Source organism: Salvelinus fontinalis, chromosome 40 (genome assembly GCF_029448725.1).
Source record: "Salvelinus fontinalis isolate EN_2023a chromosome 40, ASM2944872v1, whole genome shotgun sequence".
Lineage (NCBI taxonomy): Eukaryota > Metazoa > Chordata > Actinopteri > Salmoniformes > Salmonidae > Salvelinus > Salvelinus fontinalis.
The window spans coordinates 323,555-340,832 of record NC_074704.1 but is presented as its reverse complement, the minus strand read 5'-3'; the positions used below and the strand labels follow the sequence as shown (position 1 = coordinate 340,832).

The 17,278-nt window shown below is 44.7% G+C and overlaps 1 protein-coding gene across 1 annotated transcript; it reads left to right on the top strand.

The window, feature by feature from the left end:
• The first annotated feature begins 4,372 nt into the window (after window positions 1–4,372).
• Window positions 4,373–6,734, top strand: LOC129839505 (lipopolysaccharide-induced tumor necrosis factor-alpha factor homolog). Its single transcript, XM_055906998.1, has 4 exons — window positions 4,373–4,542; window positions 5,434–5,535; window positions 6,349–6,499; window positions 6,629–6,734. Exons 1-4 carry the CDS (start codon window positions 4,374–4,376, stop codon window positions 6,732–6,734), a joined length of 528 nt encoding a protein of 175 aa, XP_055762973.1. The 5' UTR covers window position 4,373.
• Window positions 6,735–17,278: the final 10,544 nt, after the last annotated feature.

Below are 17,278 nucleotides of genomic sequence, written 5' to 3'. Positions count from 1 at the left end.
TGTGTACACACAGACAGCTCTGTTAGATGTGTACACACAGACAGAGCTGTTAGATGTGTACACACAGACAGCGCTGTTAGATGTGTACAAACAGACAGCTCTGTTAGATGTGTACACACAGACAGAGCTGTTAGCTGTGTACACACAGACAGCGCTGTTAGAATTGTACACACAGACAGAGCTGTTAGATGTGTACACACAGCCAGCGCTGTTAGATGTGTACACACAGACAGCGCTGTTAGATGTGTACAAACAGACAGCTCTGTTAGATGTGTACACACAGACAGAGCTGTTAGATGTGTACACACAGACAGAGCTATTAGATGTGTACACACAGACAGCGCTGTTAGATATGTACACACAGACAGCTCTGTTAGATGTGTACACACAGACAGCGCTGTTAGATGTGTACACACAGACAGAGCTGTTAGATGTGTACACACAGCCAGCGCTGTTAGATGTGTACACACAGCCAGCACTGTTAGATGTGTACACAAAGACAGCTCTGTTAGATGTGTGCACACAGACAGTGCTGTTAGATGTGTACACACAGCCAGCGCTGTTAGATGTGTACACACAGACAGAGCTGTTAGAGGTGTACACACAGACAGCGCTGTTAGATGTGTACACACAGCCAGCGCTGTTAGATGTGTACACAAAGACAGCTCTGGTAGATGTGTACACACAGACAGTGCTGTTAGATGTGTACACACATCCAGCGCTGTTAGATGTGTACACACAGACAGAGCTGTTAGAGGTGTACACACAGACAGCTCTGTTAGATGTGTACACACAGACAGAGCTGTTAGATGTGTACACACAGACAGCGCTGTTAGATGTGTACAAACAGACAGCTCTGTTAGATGTGTACACACAGACAGAGCTGTTAGCTGTGTACACACAGACAGCGCTGTTAGAATTGTACACACAGACAGAGCTGTTAGATGTGTACACACAGCCAGCGCTGTTAGATGTGTACACACAGACAGCGCTGTTAGATGTGTACAAACAGACAGCTCTGTTAGATGTGTACACACAGACAGAGCTGTTAGATGTGTACACACAGACAGAGCTATTAGATGTGTACACACAGACAGCGCTGTTAGATATGTACACACAGACAGCTCTGTTAGATGTGTACACACAGACAGCGCTGTTAGATGTGTACACACAGACAGAGCTGTTAGATGTGTACACACAGCCAGCGCTGTTAGATGTGTACACACAGCCAGCACTGTTAGATGTGTACACAAAGACAGCTCTGTTAGATGTGTGCACACAGACAGTGCTGTTAGATGTGTACACACAGCCAGCGCTGTTAGATGTGTACACACAGACAGAGCTGTTAGAGGTGTACACACAGACAGCGCTGTTAGATGTGTACACACAGCCAGCGCTGTTAGATGTGTACACAAAGACAGCTCTGGTAGATGTGTACACACAGACAGTGCTGTTAGATGTGTACACACATCCAGCGCTGTTAGATGTGTACACACAGACAGAGCTGTTAGAGGTGTACACACAGACAGCTCTGTTAGATGTGTACACACAGACAGCGCTGTTAGATGTGTACACACAGACAGAGCTGTTAGATGTGTACACACAGCCAGCGCTGTTAGATGTGTACACACAGACAGCGCTGTTAGATGTGTACACACAGCCAGCGCTGTTAGATGTGTACACAAAGACAGCTCTGGTAGATGTGTACACACAGACAGTGCTGTTAGATGTGTACACACAGCCAGCGCTGTTAGATGTGTACACACAGACAGAGCTGTTAGAGGTGTACACACAGACAGCTCTGTTAGATGTGTACACACAGACAGCGCTGTTAGATGTGTACACACAGACAGAGCTGTTAGATGTGTACACACAGCCAGCGCTGTTAGATGTGTACACACAGACAGCGCTGTTAGATGTGTACACACAGCCAGCGCTGTTAGATGTGTACACACAGCCAGCGCTGTTAGATGTGTACACAAAGACAGCTCTGTTAGATGTGTACACACAGACAGTGCTGTTAGATGTGTACACACAGCCAGCGCTGTTAGATGTGTATACACAGCCAGCGCTGTTATATGTGTACACACAGACAGCGCTGTTAGATGTGTACAAACAAACAGCTCTGTTAGATGTGTACACACAGCCAGCGCTGTTAGATGTGTACACACAGCCAGCGCTGTTATATGTGTACACACAGACAGCGCTGTTAGATGTGTACAAACAGTCAGCTCTGTTAGATGTGTACACACAGACAGAGCTGTTAGATGTGTACACACAGACAGAGCTGTTAGATGTGTGCACACAGACAGAGCTGTTAGATGTGTACACACAGACAGAGCTGTTAGAGGTGTACACACAGACAGCGCTGTTAGATGTGTACACACAGACAGCGCTGTTAGATGTGTACACACAGACAGAGCTGTTAGATGTGTACACACAGCCAGCGCTGTTAGATGTGTACACACAGCCAGCGCTGTTAGATGTGTACACAAAGACACCTCTGTTAGATGTGTACACACAGACAGTGCTGTTAGATGTGTAGACACAGCCAGCGCTGTTAGATGTGTACACACAGACAGTGCTGTTAGATGTGTACACACAGACAGTGCTGTTAGATGTGTACACACAGACAGCGCTATTAGATATGTACACACAGACAGTGCTGTTAGATGTGTACACACAGACAACGCTGTTAGATGTGTACACACAGACAGAGTGGAAAACTGTACTTCACACATCAGTGAATTTGATAGCTAACAAAATCATGATATAATTTATGGGGAAATGTCCAGCTGTTTTGTGGGATGTTGGATTAAGGAAATGAAAATGAATCCTTGTGTAAATGTTTAACTGACTAGGGTGTGTGAGTTATGGTTTCTGCCCATGGTAAATGGGTATAGTAAAGGTAAGGTTTGGGGTCAATTCGAATTGAGGTCAGTCAGTTCAGGAGATAATCTGAAACAATCTATATTCAATGACTTCTCAATAAATGGAAGAGAAGCTATTTATTTAAAAAGTTGTAACATTTTGTATTTAAAATTCAAAACACTTCCTGAATTGGGTGTCTTTAATTCCAATTAACCCACTGTTGACCAGGGCCTATAGGGTAGTGTACTACTGTTGACCAGGGCCCATAGGGTAGTGTACTACTGTTGACCAGGGCCCATAGGACTCTGGTTATATGTTCCCTCAAATTTTTTCATCAATGATCAAATTTCAGGTCTGCTGAGCGTAACCTTCAACATTCTGTTTAACTTCTGGTGCATGTTTACTGTGAGCACTGAGGCTGTACCCACTTTAAGTTAGTTTTAAACTTTCACTGGGGACATGTCCCCCCACATTTTGAAATTCCATGTTGTCCCCCCAGTTTTATCATTGGAATGTACAAAACGAGGCACCGGTGTGCTTTAGGACCATGCGGACGCCTCCGAGCCGTCAGGTAGGTTGTTTGCAGTGTTTATCCGAGTGGATAAAAATAATACAATTATGTCCCCCCCTCTTATAAAACCAAAGTTGCGCCCCTGGTTTTAACAGTGATCAAGTAGACTACTATTTGGTCATAATGTAGACCTACCAGTTTGGTCTACCATCAAAAACAATGGAGAAAATGCATCCCATAACATTTTAACATGGAAATACCTGTTCTATGATTCAGCCAACAGTAGCAGCCAATGTGTGGTGTTCAATGTAGGCGTACATTCTATGAGATTTTTGAAAAAAACATTCAGGGCTTAACATGAACCTGTTTATCCACTTGTCCTTCAGACAAGGAGGTGACTGAAAATGTTGTTGAGTCGTTTGATGCAAGAAACCATTTTATTCCTGCAGGAAAGGGCCATGAGGTCACAGAGGGCACTTCTGGACATTGACTGCAGGAAAGGGCTGCCTCTGTATTTTCTTTGTCAATTGATGTGTCAGTGTAGATTGACACTTAAACGTTTTCTAACTGACTCTAACTGTTGATCATTCACCAGTAACATAGACCAGGGTTAGGGTTATTCTGATAGATTTAGTGCGTGTGTGGCATTCATTAGTGGTGGTTTTGTTATAGGCTTGTACTACTCAGAGTCTACAGGCCAAGTCTTTGTCCAATGAAATGTCACCAAACCTGCCCGGTTGAATACAGGGGTGTGTATCATTGTTATAAGCAACAGCTTGAACAAGAAGAGTGTGTGTGTGTGTGTGTGTGTGTGTGTGTGTGTGTGTGTGTGTGTGTGTGTGTGTGTGTGTGTGTGTGTGTGACTGTGTGACTGTGTGTGTGAAGACAGGGGGGAGAGAAGGTGGGGGCAGAGACATATGTTTTCTCAATGTCATATTTTCATAAGGTGCTCACTGTCTTCCTCTCTCTCTCTCTCTCCCCCCCAGACAGTATGGAGAAGAGCCAGTATGGACCCCCGCAGGACGTGCCTGCTCCCCCCTACTCCGGCCTCCCAGCGGGCTACCAAGGAAGTGGCGGGGGAACAGCCTACCCCCCTCAGCCTGGCTACCAGGGAAGTGGCGGGGGAACAGCCTACCCCTCCCAGCCTGGCTTCCAGGGAGGTAAGAGATCAGATCTACACTGATACTCTTAGGGACAGTTTAAGCTTACACTCTTAGAAAATAAGGTGCTATCTAGAACCTTCCTGGAACCTGAAAGGGTTCTTGGAACCTAAAAGGGTTCTTCCTGGAAACCCGAAAAGGGTGCTCCTATGGGGACAGTTGATGTGTGTGTCATGATAGCCATAGATGTCATGAACATCATTGTTAAGGGCTGGCCAACCACTCTGTATCCCTGGGTTTGTGGTCCCATAATGCCAGCCAACCACTCTGTATCCCTGGGATTGTGGTCCCATAATGCTGGCCAACCACTCTGTATCCCTGGGTTTGTGTTCCTGTAATGCTGGCAAACCACTCTGTATCCCTGGGTTTGTGTTCCCATAATGCTGACCAACCACTCTGTATCTCTGGGTTTGTGGTCCCATAATGCTGGCCAACCACTCTGTATCCCTGGGTTTGTGTTCCTATAATGCTGGCCAACCACTCTGTATCCCTGGGTTTGTGTTCCCATAATGCTGATCAACCACTCTGTATCTCTGGGTTTGTGTTCCCATAACGCTGCCCAACCACTCTGTATCCCTGGGTTTGTGGTCCCATAATGCTGGCCAACCACTCTGTATCCCTGGGTTTGTGTTCCTATAATGCTGGCCAACCACTCTGTATCGCTGGGTTTGTGTTCCCATAATGCTGACCAACCACTCTGTATCTCTGGGTTTGTGTTCCCATAACGCTGGCCAACCACTCTGTATCTCTGGGTTTGTGGTCCCATAATGCTGGCCAATCACTCTGTATCCCTGGGTTTGTGTTCCCATAATGCTGGCCAACCACTCTGTATCCCTGGGTTTGTGATAAATGACAGTGTATTGATGTATTTATTTATCCCTTATTTATCAGGTCCCCAACCCGGCATGTACCCACCACCTTCCCAACCCGGCATGTACCCACCACCTCCCCAAGCCGGCACGGGCATGGCACAACCTACAAACGCCCCCAGTGGTGAGTCACACACACACTGAAGAAAACTCCTAACTGTGTGACCAAAACTACCTCAATCGGGTACCCCTACTCCTACCCCGTGAAAAAAGAGAACCAAGTTGTACACACACAAGGTATTGGCTGGACGTCCTGGCCATAGCAACACCCATCCTTAGCAACCCTTCTAATCCTCTACCCCCTGTGGGGGTGTGAAATATAGAACAAAGAACACAATTTTGGGGGGCCTAATTGGTTCTATCCAGTTCTGTTCTGTTATATTGTGTATTGTCCAGTTCTATCCAGTTCTATCCAGTCCTGACCAGTATTTCCCTCTCCCTACAGTAACCTGGGTGGTGGTGATTTCTTTCTAGTCCTGTCCAGTTCTATCCAATTCTATGAAGTTATATCCAGTTTTATCTGGTTTTAACCAGTATTCTCTTCCTTCTGCAGTAACCCAGGTGGTGGGTCTGTCCTGTTCTATCTGGTTCTACCCAGTATTCTCCTCCCTCTGCAGTAACCCAGGTGGTGGTTCTGTGCTGTTCTATCAGGTTCTAACCAGTATTCTCTTCCTTCTGCAGTAACCCAGGTGGTGGTTCTGTCCTGTTCTATCTGGTTCTACCCAGTATTCTCTTCCTTCTGCAGTAACCCAGGTGGTGGTTCTGTCCAGTTCTATCTGGTTCTAACCAGTATTCTCTTCCTTCTGCAGTAACCCAGGTGGTGGTTTTGTCCAGTTCTATCTGGTTCTAACCAGTATTCTCTTCCTTCTGCAGTAACCCAGGTGGTGGTTCTGTCCTGTTCTATCTGGTTCTAACCAGTATTATCCTCCCTCTGCAGTAACCCAGGTTGTGGTGATGCAGCAGCTGCTGCCTAGAGACGTACCCGGCCAGATGACGTGTCCCCACTGTCAGGTCCAGGTTCTGACAGAGACCACACACACCCCTGGACTGCGCACCTGGGTCATCTGTGGAGTCCTCGGCGTCTTTATGTAAGTTGGTACACGTGGCAAACATTATTTTTTTCTCTCTCTCATAAACACACATACACTGTAGAGATGGATACACACACTGAATCCCTTCTCTCTCTCTACCCCACCTCTCTCTCTCTCTCTCTCTAGGTGCTGGCCATGCTGTTTGATTCCGTTCTGTGTTGACTCCTGTAAGGACGTAGAACACCGCTGCCCCAACTGCAAGAGAGTGATCCACATCCACAAACGCGAATAGGCCAAGATGAGACGCCTGCCACAAAGTGATCCAATACTAGCCCCGGCCCACAGACACTGCTGCCACAAAGTGATCCATACCTTTATGAATCCATTCCAATACACCATTAGTCTACACTACACCACTACTCTACACCACTAGTCTACACTACACCACTACACCACTAGTCTACACCACTAGTCTACACTACACCACTACTCTACACCACTACACCACTAGTCTACACTACACCACTAGTCTACACTACACCACTACTCTACACCACTAGTCTACACTACACCACTAGTCTACATCACTAGTCTACACTACACCACTACTCTACACTACACCACTACACCACTAGTCTACACCACTAGTCTACACCACTACACTACACCACTACACTACACCACTAGTCTACACTACACCACTAGTCTACATCACTAGTCTACACTACACCACACTACACCACTACACCACTAGTCTACACCACTAGTCTACACCACTACACTACACCACTACTCTACACCACTAGTCTACACTACACCACTAGTCTACACCACTAGTCTACACTACACCACTACACCACTAGTCTACACCACTAGTCTACACTACACCACTACTCTACACCACTACACCACTAGTCTACACTACACCACTAGTCTACACTACACCACTACTCTACACCACTAGTCTACACTACACCACTAGTCTACACCACTAGTCTACACTACACCACTACTCTACACTACACCACTACACCACTAGTCTACACCACTAGTCTACACCACTACTCTACACCACTAGTCTACACTACACCACTACACCACTAGTCTACACCACTAGTCTACACTACACCACTACTCTACACTACACCACTACACCACTAGTCTACACCACTAGTCTACACCACTAGTCTACACCACTAGTCTACACCACTAGTCTACACTACACCACTACACCACTAGTCTACACTACACCACTACTCTACACCACTAGTCTACACTACACCACTAGTCTACACCCCTACACCACTAGTCTACACCACTACTCTACACCACTAGTCTACACTACACCAATAGTCTACACCACTACACCACTACTCTACACCACTAGTCTACACCACTACTCTACACCACTAGTCTACACCACTAGTCTACTCTACACCACTAGTCTACACTACACCACTACTCTACACTACACCACTAGTCTACACCACTACTCTACACTACACCACTAGTCTACTCTACACCACTAGTCTACACCACTAGTCTACACTACACCACTACTCTACACTACACCACTAGTCTACACTACACCACTACTCTACACTACACCACTACACCACTAGTCTACACCACTAGTCTACACTACACCACTACTCTACACCACTAGTCTACACTACACCACTAGTCTACACCACTACTCTACACCACTAGTCTACACCACTAGTCTACTCTACACCACCAGTCTACACTACACCACTAGTCTACTCTACACCACTAGTCTACACCACTACTCTACACCACTAGTCTACTCTACACCACTAGTCTACACTACACCACTAGTCTACACCACTACTCTACACCACTACTCTACACCACTAGTCTACTCTACACCACTAGTCTACTCTACACCACTAGTCTACACCACTAGTCTACACTACACCACTAGTCTACTCTACACCACTAGTCTACTCTACACCACTAGTCTACACCACTAGTCTACACCACTACTCTACACCACTAGTCTACTCTACACCACTAGTCTACACTACACCACTACTCTACACCACTAGTCTACTCTACACCACTAGTCTACACCACTAGTCTACACCACTACTCTACACCACTAGTCTACTCTACACCACTAGTCTACTCTACACCACTAGTCTACTCTACACCACTAGTCTACTCTACACCACTACTCTACACCACTAGTCTACTCTACACCACTAGTCTACTCTACACCACTAGTCTACACTACACCACTAGTCTACACCACTACTCTACACTACACCACTAGTCTACTCTACACCACTAGTCTACACCACTACTCTACACCACTAGTCTACACTACACCACTACTCTACACTACACCACTAGTCTACTCTACACCACTAGTCTACACCACTACTCTACACCACTAGTCTACACTACACCACTACTCTACACTACACCACTAGTCTACTCTACACCACTACTCTACACCACTACTCTACACCACTAGTCTACACCACTACTCTACACCACTAGTCTACACTACACCACTAGTCTACACCACTACTCTACACCACTACTCTACACCACTAGTCTACACCACTACTCTACACCACTAGTCTACTCTACACCACTAGTCTACTCTACACCACTAGTCTACACTACACCACTAGTCTACACTACACCACTAGTCTACTCTACACCACTAGTCTACACCACTACTCTACACCACTAGTCTACTCTACACCACTAGTCTACACTACACCACTAGTCTACTCTACACCACTAGTCTACACTACACCACTAGTCTACTCTACACCACTAGTCTACACCACTACTCTACACCACTAGTCTACTCTACACCACTAGTCTACACTACACCACTAGTCTACTCTACACCACTAGTCTACACCACTACTCTACACCACTAGTCTACTCTACACCACTAGTCTACACCACTAGTCTACACCACTAGTCTACACTACACCACTAGTCTACTCTACACCACTACTCTACACCACTAGTCTACACTACACCACTAGTCTACACTACACCACTAGTCTACACTACACCACTAGTCTACACTACACCACTAGTCTACACTACACCACTAGTCTACACTACACCACTAGTCTACACTACACCACTAGTCTACACTACACCACTACACCACTAGTCTACACCACTAGTCTACACTACACCACTACTCTACACCACTAGTCTACACTACACCACTAGTCTACACTACACCACTAGTCTACACCACTAGTCTACACTACACCACTACTCTACACCACTAGTCTACACTACACCACTAGTCTACACCACTACTCTACACCACTAGTCTACACTACACCACTAGTCTACACTACACCACTACTCTACACCACTAGTCTACACTACACCACTAGTCTACACTACACCACTAGTCTACACTACACCACTAGTCTACACCACTAGTCTACACTACACCACTAGTCTACTCTACACCACTAGTCTACACTACACCACTACTCTACACCACTAGTCTACACTACACCACTAGTCTACACTACACCACTAGTCTACACCACTAGTCTACACTACACCACTAGTCTACTCTACACCACTAGTCTACACTACACCACTAGTCTACACCACTAGTCTACACTACACCACTAGTCGACACTACACCACTAGTCTACACCACTAGTCTACACCACTAGTCTACACTACACCACTACTCTACACCACTAGTCTACACCACTAGTCTACACCACTAGTCTACACCACTACACCACTAGTCTACACCACTAGTCTACAATACACCACTAGTCTACACCACTAGTCTACACCACACCACTAGTCTACACCACTAGTCTACACCACTAGTCTACACTACACCACTACTCTACACCACTAGTCTACACCACTAGTCTACACTACACCACTAGTCTACACCACTACACCACACCACTAGTCTACACCACTAGTCTACACCACTAGTCTACACCACTAGTCTACACCACTAGTCTACACCACTACACTACACCACTAGTCTACACCACTAGTCTACACCACTACTCTACACCACTAGTCTACACCACTAGTCTACACTACACCACTACACCACTAGTCTACACCACTAGTCTACACTACACCACTAGTCTACACTACACCACTAGTCTACACCACTAGTCTACACTACACCACTAGTCTACTCTACACCACTAGTCTACACTACACCACTACTCTACACCACTAGTCTACACTACACCACTAGTCTACACTACACCACTAGTCTACACCACTAGTCTACACTACACCACTAGTCTACTCTACACCACTAGTCTACACTACACCACTAGTCTACACCACTAGTCTACACTACACCACTAGTCGACACTACACCACTAGTCTACACCACTAGTCTACACCACTAGTCTACACTACACCACTACTCTACACCACTAGTCTACACCACTAGTCTACACCACTAGTCTACACCACTACACCACTAGTCTACACCACTAGTCTACAATACACCACTAGTCTACACCACTAGTCTACACCACACCACTAGTCTACACCACTAGTCTACACCACTAGTCTACACTACACCACTACTCTACACCACTAGTCTACACCACTAGTCTACACTACACCACTAGTCTACACCACTACACCACACCACTAGTCTACACCACTAGTCTACACCACTAGTCTACACCACTAGTCTACACCACTAGTCTACACCACTACACTACACCACTAGTCTACACCACTAGTCTACACCACTAGTCTACACCACTACTCTACACCACTAGTCTACACTACACCACTACACCACTAGTCTACACCACTAGTCTACACCACTAGTCTACACCACTAGTCTACACTACACCACTACACCACTAGTCTACACCACTAGTCTACACCACTAGTCTACACCACTAGTCTACACCACTAGTCTACACTACACCACTACTCTACACCACTAGTCTACACCACTAGTCTACACCACTAGTCTACACTACACCACTAGTCCACACCACTACTCTACACTACACCACTAGTCTACACTACACCACTAGTCTACACCACTACTAGGTCCAAGAATGCTTTTAGTACCTGAGTAATGGTGACTCTTATTTCCAACCAACACACACACACACCACACACACACACACACACACACACACACACACACACACACACACACACACACACACACACACACACACACACACACACACACACACACACACACTTGTGAAGCAGCGTGCTCCTCATGAAAATATAAATATCTGTTGTGAGAAGTCAGTGTAAAGACAATAGTCTGTCTGTCTGGCTGAGATGACTACTGGAAGATCAGCTTAACATTGACTAGTGTCAGTGTGTAACAAGCTAAGGCCACTTCGAGAAATGTAACTGCTCTCAAAGACAGAGCTATGCATGCAATGACTGACCATCCAACGTTATAGCTTAATCCATGTTTTGAGGCTATACAGTGTTTGTTTACATTTACAAACATTGGAGCAAAACAAGCTTATATGTTGGGTTCTGATGGGGTACAACAGTTGAACTAAGCACAAAAGCAGTCATAAGTTATATTCTTCAAGAACCAAAAAAAGTATGTATTAACTGTGGATTGCCCCTTTAATTGATTAACAATAATTGTTCTAATAAAGTTAATAACTTTGAGACGATAGTGGCCCTTGTTTCCAGAAACACACACTTTAATATTTCTTTCTAAAATGTATTCACCTGAAAATAGGCCTGTGTTAGGTGTTCTAATGACCTTTTTTCCAAACCCCAATGGACCAATGTTAGTTAAGAAATGACTGTCTGGTCTGCATTATGTTCTAATAGTCTAACTGAAGATTACTCATCATGATGATACTGTTTCATGTTTGATGCTCTGTCTGCTCACCAAAAACCACATTTTCCAACCCCAACAATTTGTTTATCGACAACTAACAGCATAACCACTATGTCTAAATCCCCCACACACACTATCTGTATTTCAATGTAAAGCATCTCTTTAATAATACTTCCTGTTGACCCAACCAAGTGACCTCTCACCTCTGGTCATGCTGTACCCTCTATGTAGCCAGTTAAGATGCGGGAGGGGTTCACCGACACAGCTGATATAACCTACAGCAGATATTCCCAAACAAAAATGTGATTCACATTTCAATAACACATTTTTTTGTAACCATTTTCAATGAACAAAAGGTTTTATATGTAAGATGGTTAAATAAATAGCAAATGTATTGAATTTTATTATATTATTTTGTGCCCTTGTCCTATAAGAGCTCTGTCAATTCCCATGAGCCAGGTTGTGACAAACTCACACTCATTCTTATGTTTAATAAATGTATAGTGTGTGTGTGGGGCAGGCTTACAATGATGGCAGAAAATCGTCACAAATGAATACATAAATACCACTTGAAGCTTGATGATGACTTGATCATTTGAATCAGCTGGGTAGCACTGAGGCAAAAATAAAAATGTGCACCCCTTTGAGACCCCAGGAACAGGACTGGGAACCATTGCTCTTCATCTGCAGACAGGGTTTCACAGCTCTGTATCTGAGGACAGAAAACAGACTTCATTATACTAAAATTAGACCGCACTGAATATTATGTTACTATTATCTCCGTCCTCACTTCTTACTATGGAGTGGAACTACACAACAGTACCTGCCCAACCAGAATAGCCTACTCTACCTTCTTTAACAGTTGGAGCAGCTATCCTTTCACTCTCTTCCATGGCTGTTAGCTAGCTACCTACAAATGCATTTGGAGTTTGTTTTACAATTACATCAAGATAGCCATTATGAAGTTAGGTAACTGGTGATATTTAATTCCGTTAGTCGTTGAGCGTTCTTAATGGACATTGTTAATGAAGTTGTAAGAGGTCGTATTTGTTTTTACTAACAAGCTAGCAAGAAGTTGCATAGTAACAGCATCAACTAACGAATTGGAAGGATACCGTTCGTTTACAGTTTCCTAAAATTAACGAATAGTATATACACTCATTTAATATGTAGTATACAGTATGTTATCGGTATTCGAACACGGGTATAGTCTTTTTCCCAAAGTGTATTTACTTACTTGAATAGCTTCTCCCAGCGGCAATGTGGACGATTGGAAACAGGGCGACAACGTTCGTCACCAGAGCGGTTTAGAGCACACTACTATTTAACTGTCTTTAAACTATTTACCCATTTAATAACCAGATCGTCATACAAACTTACTATGTTGAATTATTGTTGCACAACCGAACTGCTGCTGCCAGCATGCCCACAAGCGAGCCACGCGGTATTACAGGCCATAACAAATATCCTTTTAATTTTATGCACGTTATCACTCACTTTTCACTGTACACATAATATTAATGACGATGCGACACACATCTTTTGTTTATATCGTAACATACGTAACTTAACTGTATTGCAGAAAGTTTGACATTTGCTATCATTGTTTTCTATGTTGCGTGAACGCTTCATTGTTACCACGTAAACTGTCATTGTTATAATTGAACCATTATCATTCTCAAGTAAATAGTCACAGTTCAAAGTAATGTCTTGTTTACTTCTATTCCTCAGCAGTGATGGATCCCGCGATGTTCTGATAAAGGAGGTCCGACCTGAATCCCAGGGTTAAAATACGGTTCCGGAAGGGCGAGGGGGAATTATTTTTTTTTCCCAGGGGAATTATTTTTCCCCTTTGACGAGTTTAAAATAGTGAAGTACAGTTATACATTGATATTGTGTACTGTTATTGTTAAAATAATGCTTGTATTTAACGTTATCATTATTGTAGAAATGTAAAAATGGATGGTTAGCAGACTTGCCTTGGAGCTGGCCACTCCCCTTATAGTCTCCGTGGAACGTCCCATCAATGAGTTGATTTTTGGTTTATGTACGTTCTGTTCCTGCATGTTATAGCGTAGTTCTTTTTTACGTTAATACTTTATAGGACAGTCCGTTTTTCAAGTCATTTAGCCCTTGGTATATTTTAAAGCACTTTGGTTTATTTCCTTGTCATAATTTGTATCATCCAAGTTTTGATAAATAAAAACCCTTATTGTTTAATTGTGACACTCACTTGATTTGATTGACAGCCTGACTCAGCGTTCTCTTCAACAGAGCCTGGATGCTCCTGATCAACTCCACCTCCTGTGGTACACAAACACAACCATCACGTTATTTTCAGATTGGTTTCTAGTGAAATAACGTCTAGGCAACATTTAGTAATGATACAAGTATTTAGGTGAACTAGAGCAAAGACAAATCATTATTTTTTTTGTATCGTCAGCAGCTCCTCTTCTATGTGGTCGCTGTTACCGACCGACAGGTTAGGTTATCCGTGGAGATGGCGAACGGGGTCTCGGTGGTGTCCAGCGCCTTCAGCAGCCTCCTCTTCTGCCCCAGGAGGAGGTCTGTCTCGGCCACCAGCTTCTCGATGTGCCGCTGCAGCTCAGACTTCCAGAAGTGGATATTCTGCAGTCTTTCGCCCAGGTGCCACGTCCCCTCAGCTTAGGTGTGCAGAGTCCCGTCCTCGGTCTCCTTATACAATGTTTTGGACTCATGGCGAATCCTCTCTGTGTTGTTTCAGTCTGTAACCACCTGGTGGAGGGTAGAGAAATGCTTGAAGTGCCATTCCTCCGGGATGCCATTCCTCTGAACGGTACCCCGCGGTAGCCAAGCCGGAGGAGGGATACAAGTGTATGTGGGCGGGAGGCCACTCTAAAAGTGTGCAATGCCACAGATGTCTCAAGTTTTGAGGGAGCATGTAATTGGCACGCTGACTGCAGGAATGTTCACCAGAGCTGTTGCCAGAGAATTTAATGTTAATTTCTCTACCATAAGCCACCTCCAACGTTGTTTTAGAGAATATGGCAGAATGTTGAATAACCACGCCAGCCCAGGACCTCCACATCCGGGTTCTTCACCTGCGGGATCGTCTGAGACCAGCCACCCAGACAGCTGATGAAACTGAGGACTATTTCTGTCTGTAATAAAGCCCTTTTGTGGGGAAACAAATCATTCTGATTGGCTGGGCCTGGCTCCCAAGTGGGTGGGCCTATGCTCTTCCAGGCCCATCTATGGCTGCGCCCCTGGCCAATCATATGAAATCCATAGATTAGGGCCTAATGAATTTATTTAAATTGACTGATTTACTGTAACTCAGTAAAACTGTTGAAATTGTTGCATGTTACGTTTATATTTTTGTTCAGGATACATTCTCAGGTAACAACAAATGGTGGATGGATGAACACACACACTTTTCTAAAATGTATTCACATGAAAATAGGCCTGTGTTAGGTGTTCTAATGACCTTTTTTCCAAACACCAATGGACCAATGTTAGTTAAGTTATATCTAGTCTGCATTATGTTCTAATATAACTGAAGATGACTCATCTCACCAACAAGCATATTTTCCATCCACAGCAATGTTGTTAATCGAGAACAATAACACATTAACGTTTAACACTGTGACTCACCACAGCCACTATTTCTGTGTTAAGCTCCCCCTTCTTTCCCTCATCTCTCTCACACACACAGACACACACACACACACACACCATATTCACACCCCTCCACTACTTAATTTGAACCCTTTAGTGAGTCAGGTCTCTGGTCTATTGATGGGAATCACTGTCTTCAGGGTTGCGTCCCAAATGACACCTTGTTCCCCAGATACGGTAGTGCACTTATTTTGACCAGGGCTCAATGTCATTTGGGAAACGCCCTCTGTGGGAAACGTTTTTACCTCATCTGGCTCACACCTCCCCACTGTGTATGCGCTCGTTCTCGCTCTCTTTCCTACGTGGTTCACTTTCCCACAGTCTCTCAAGGGAGTAGCTCTGATCTTTAGCTCCACACAGTCCACAGTACCTCGTCTCCTCCAGGACTCCAGTCCACAGTACCTCGTCTCCTCCAGGACTCCAGTCCACAGTACCTCGTCTCCTCCAGGACTCCAGTCCACAGTACCTCGTCTCCTCCAGGACTCCAGTCCACAGTACCTCGTCTCCTCCAGGGCTCCAGTCCACAGTACCTCGTCTCCTCCAGGGCTCCAGTCCACAGTACCTCGTCTCCTCCAGGACTCCAGTCCACAGTACCTCGTCTCCTCCAGGGCTCCAGTCCACAGTACCTCGTCTCCTCCAGGGCTCCAGTCCACAGTACCTCGTCTCCTCCAGGGCTCCAGTCCACAGTACCTCGTCTCCTACAGGGCTCCAGTTCACAGTACCTTGTTTCCTCCAGGGCTCCAGTCCACAGTACCTCGTTTCCTCCAGGACTCCAAAAAGGTAAGGGGCTGTGTTGGGGGTTTTCAGAGTGGTTCTTTGCAGAATATAATAAAATATGAAAGAGTTGTGTGTAGGACTAGGAATATCTGTGTTTGTTTTGTGTGTGTTGCTATGTGAGAAGGAAAAGACTTGTTAGAAGAGGGGTGTTTTTTAAATTGGTTCAAAGAAAACAGCACCAGTCACCCTACCTTCTAACTCTGTCTTGGTGCCTAATGTTTGACAGCGCTGTTAGATGTGTACACAGCCAGCGCTGTTAGATGTGTACACACGGACAGCGCTGTTAGATGTGTACACACAGACAGAGGGGATAACAGTACTTCACACATCAGATATGGTTCCTGCCCATGGTAAATGGGTATAGTAAAGGTCAGGTTTGGGGTCAATTCAAATTGAGGTCAGTCAGTTCAGGAGATAATCTGAAACAATCTATATTCAATGACTAATCAATAAATGGAAGAGAAGCTATTTATTTAAAAAGTTGTAACATTTTGTATTTAAAATTCAAAACACTTCCGGAATTGGGTGTCTTTAATTCTAATTAACCCACT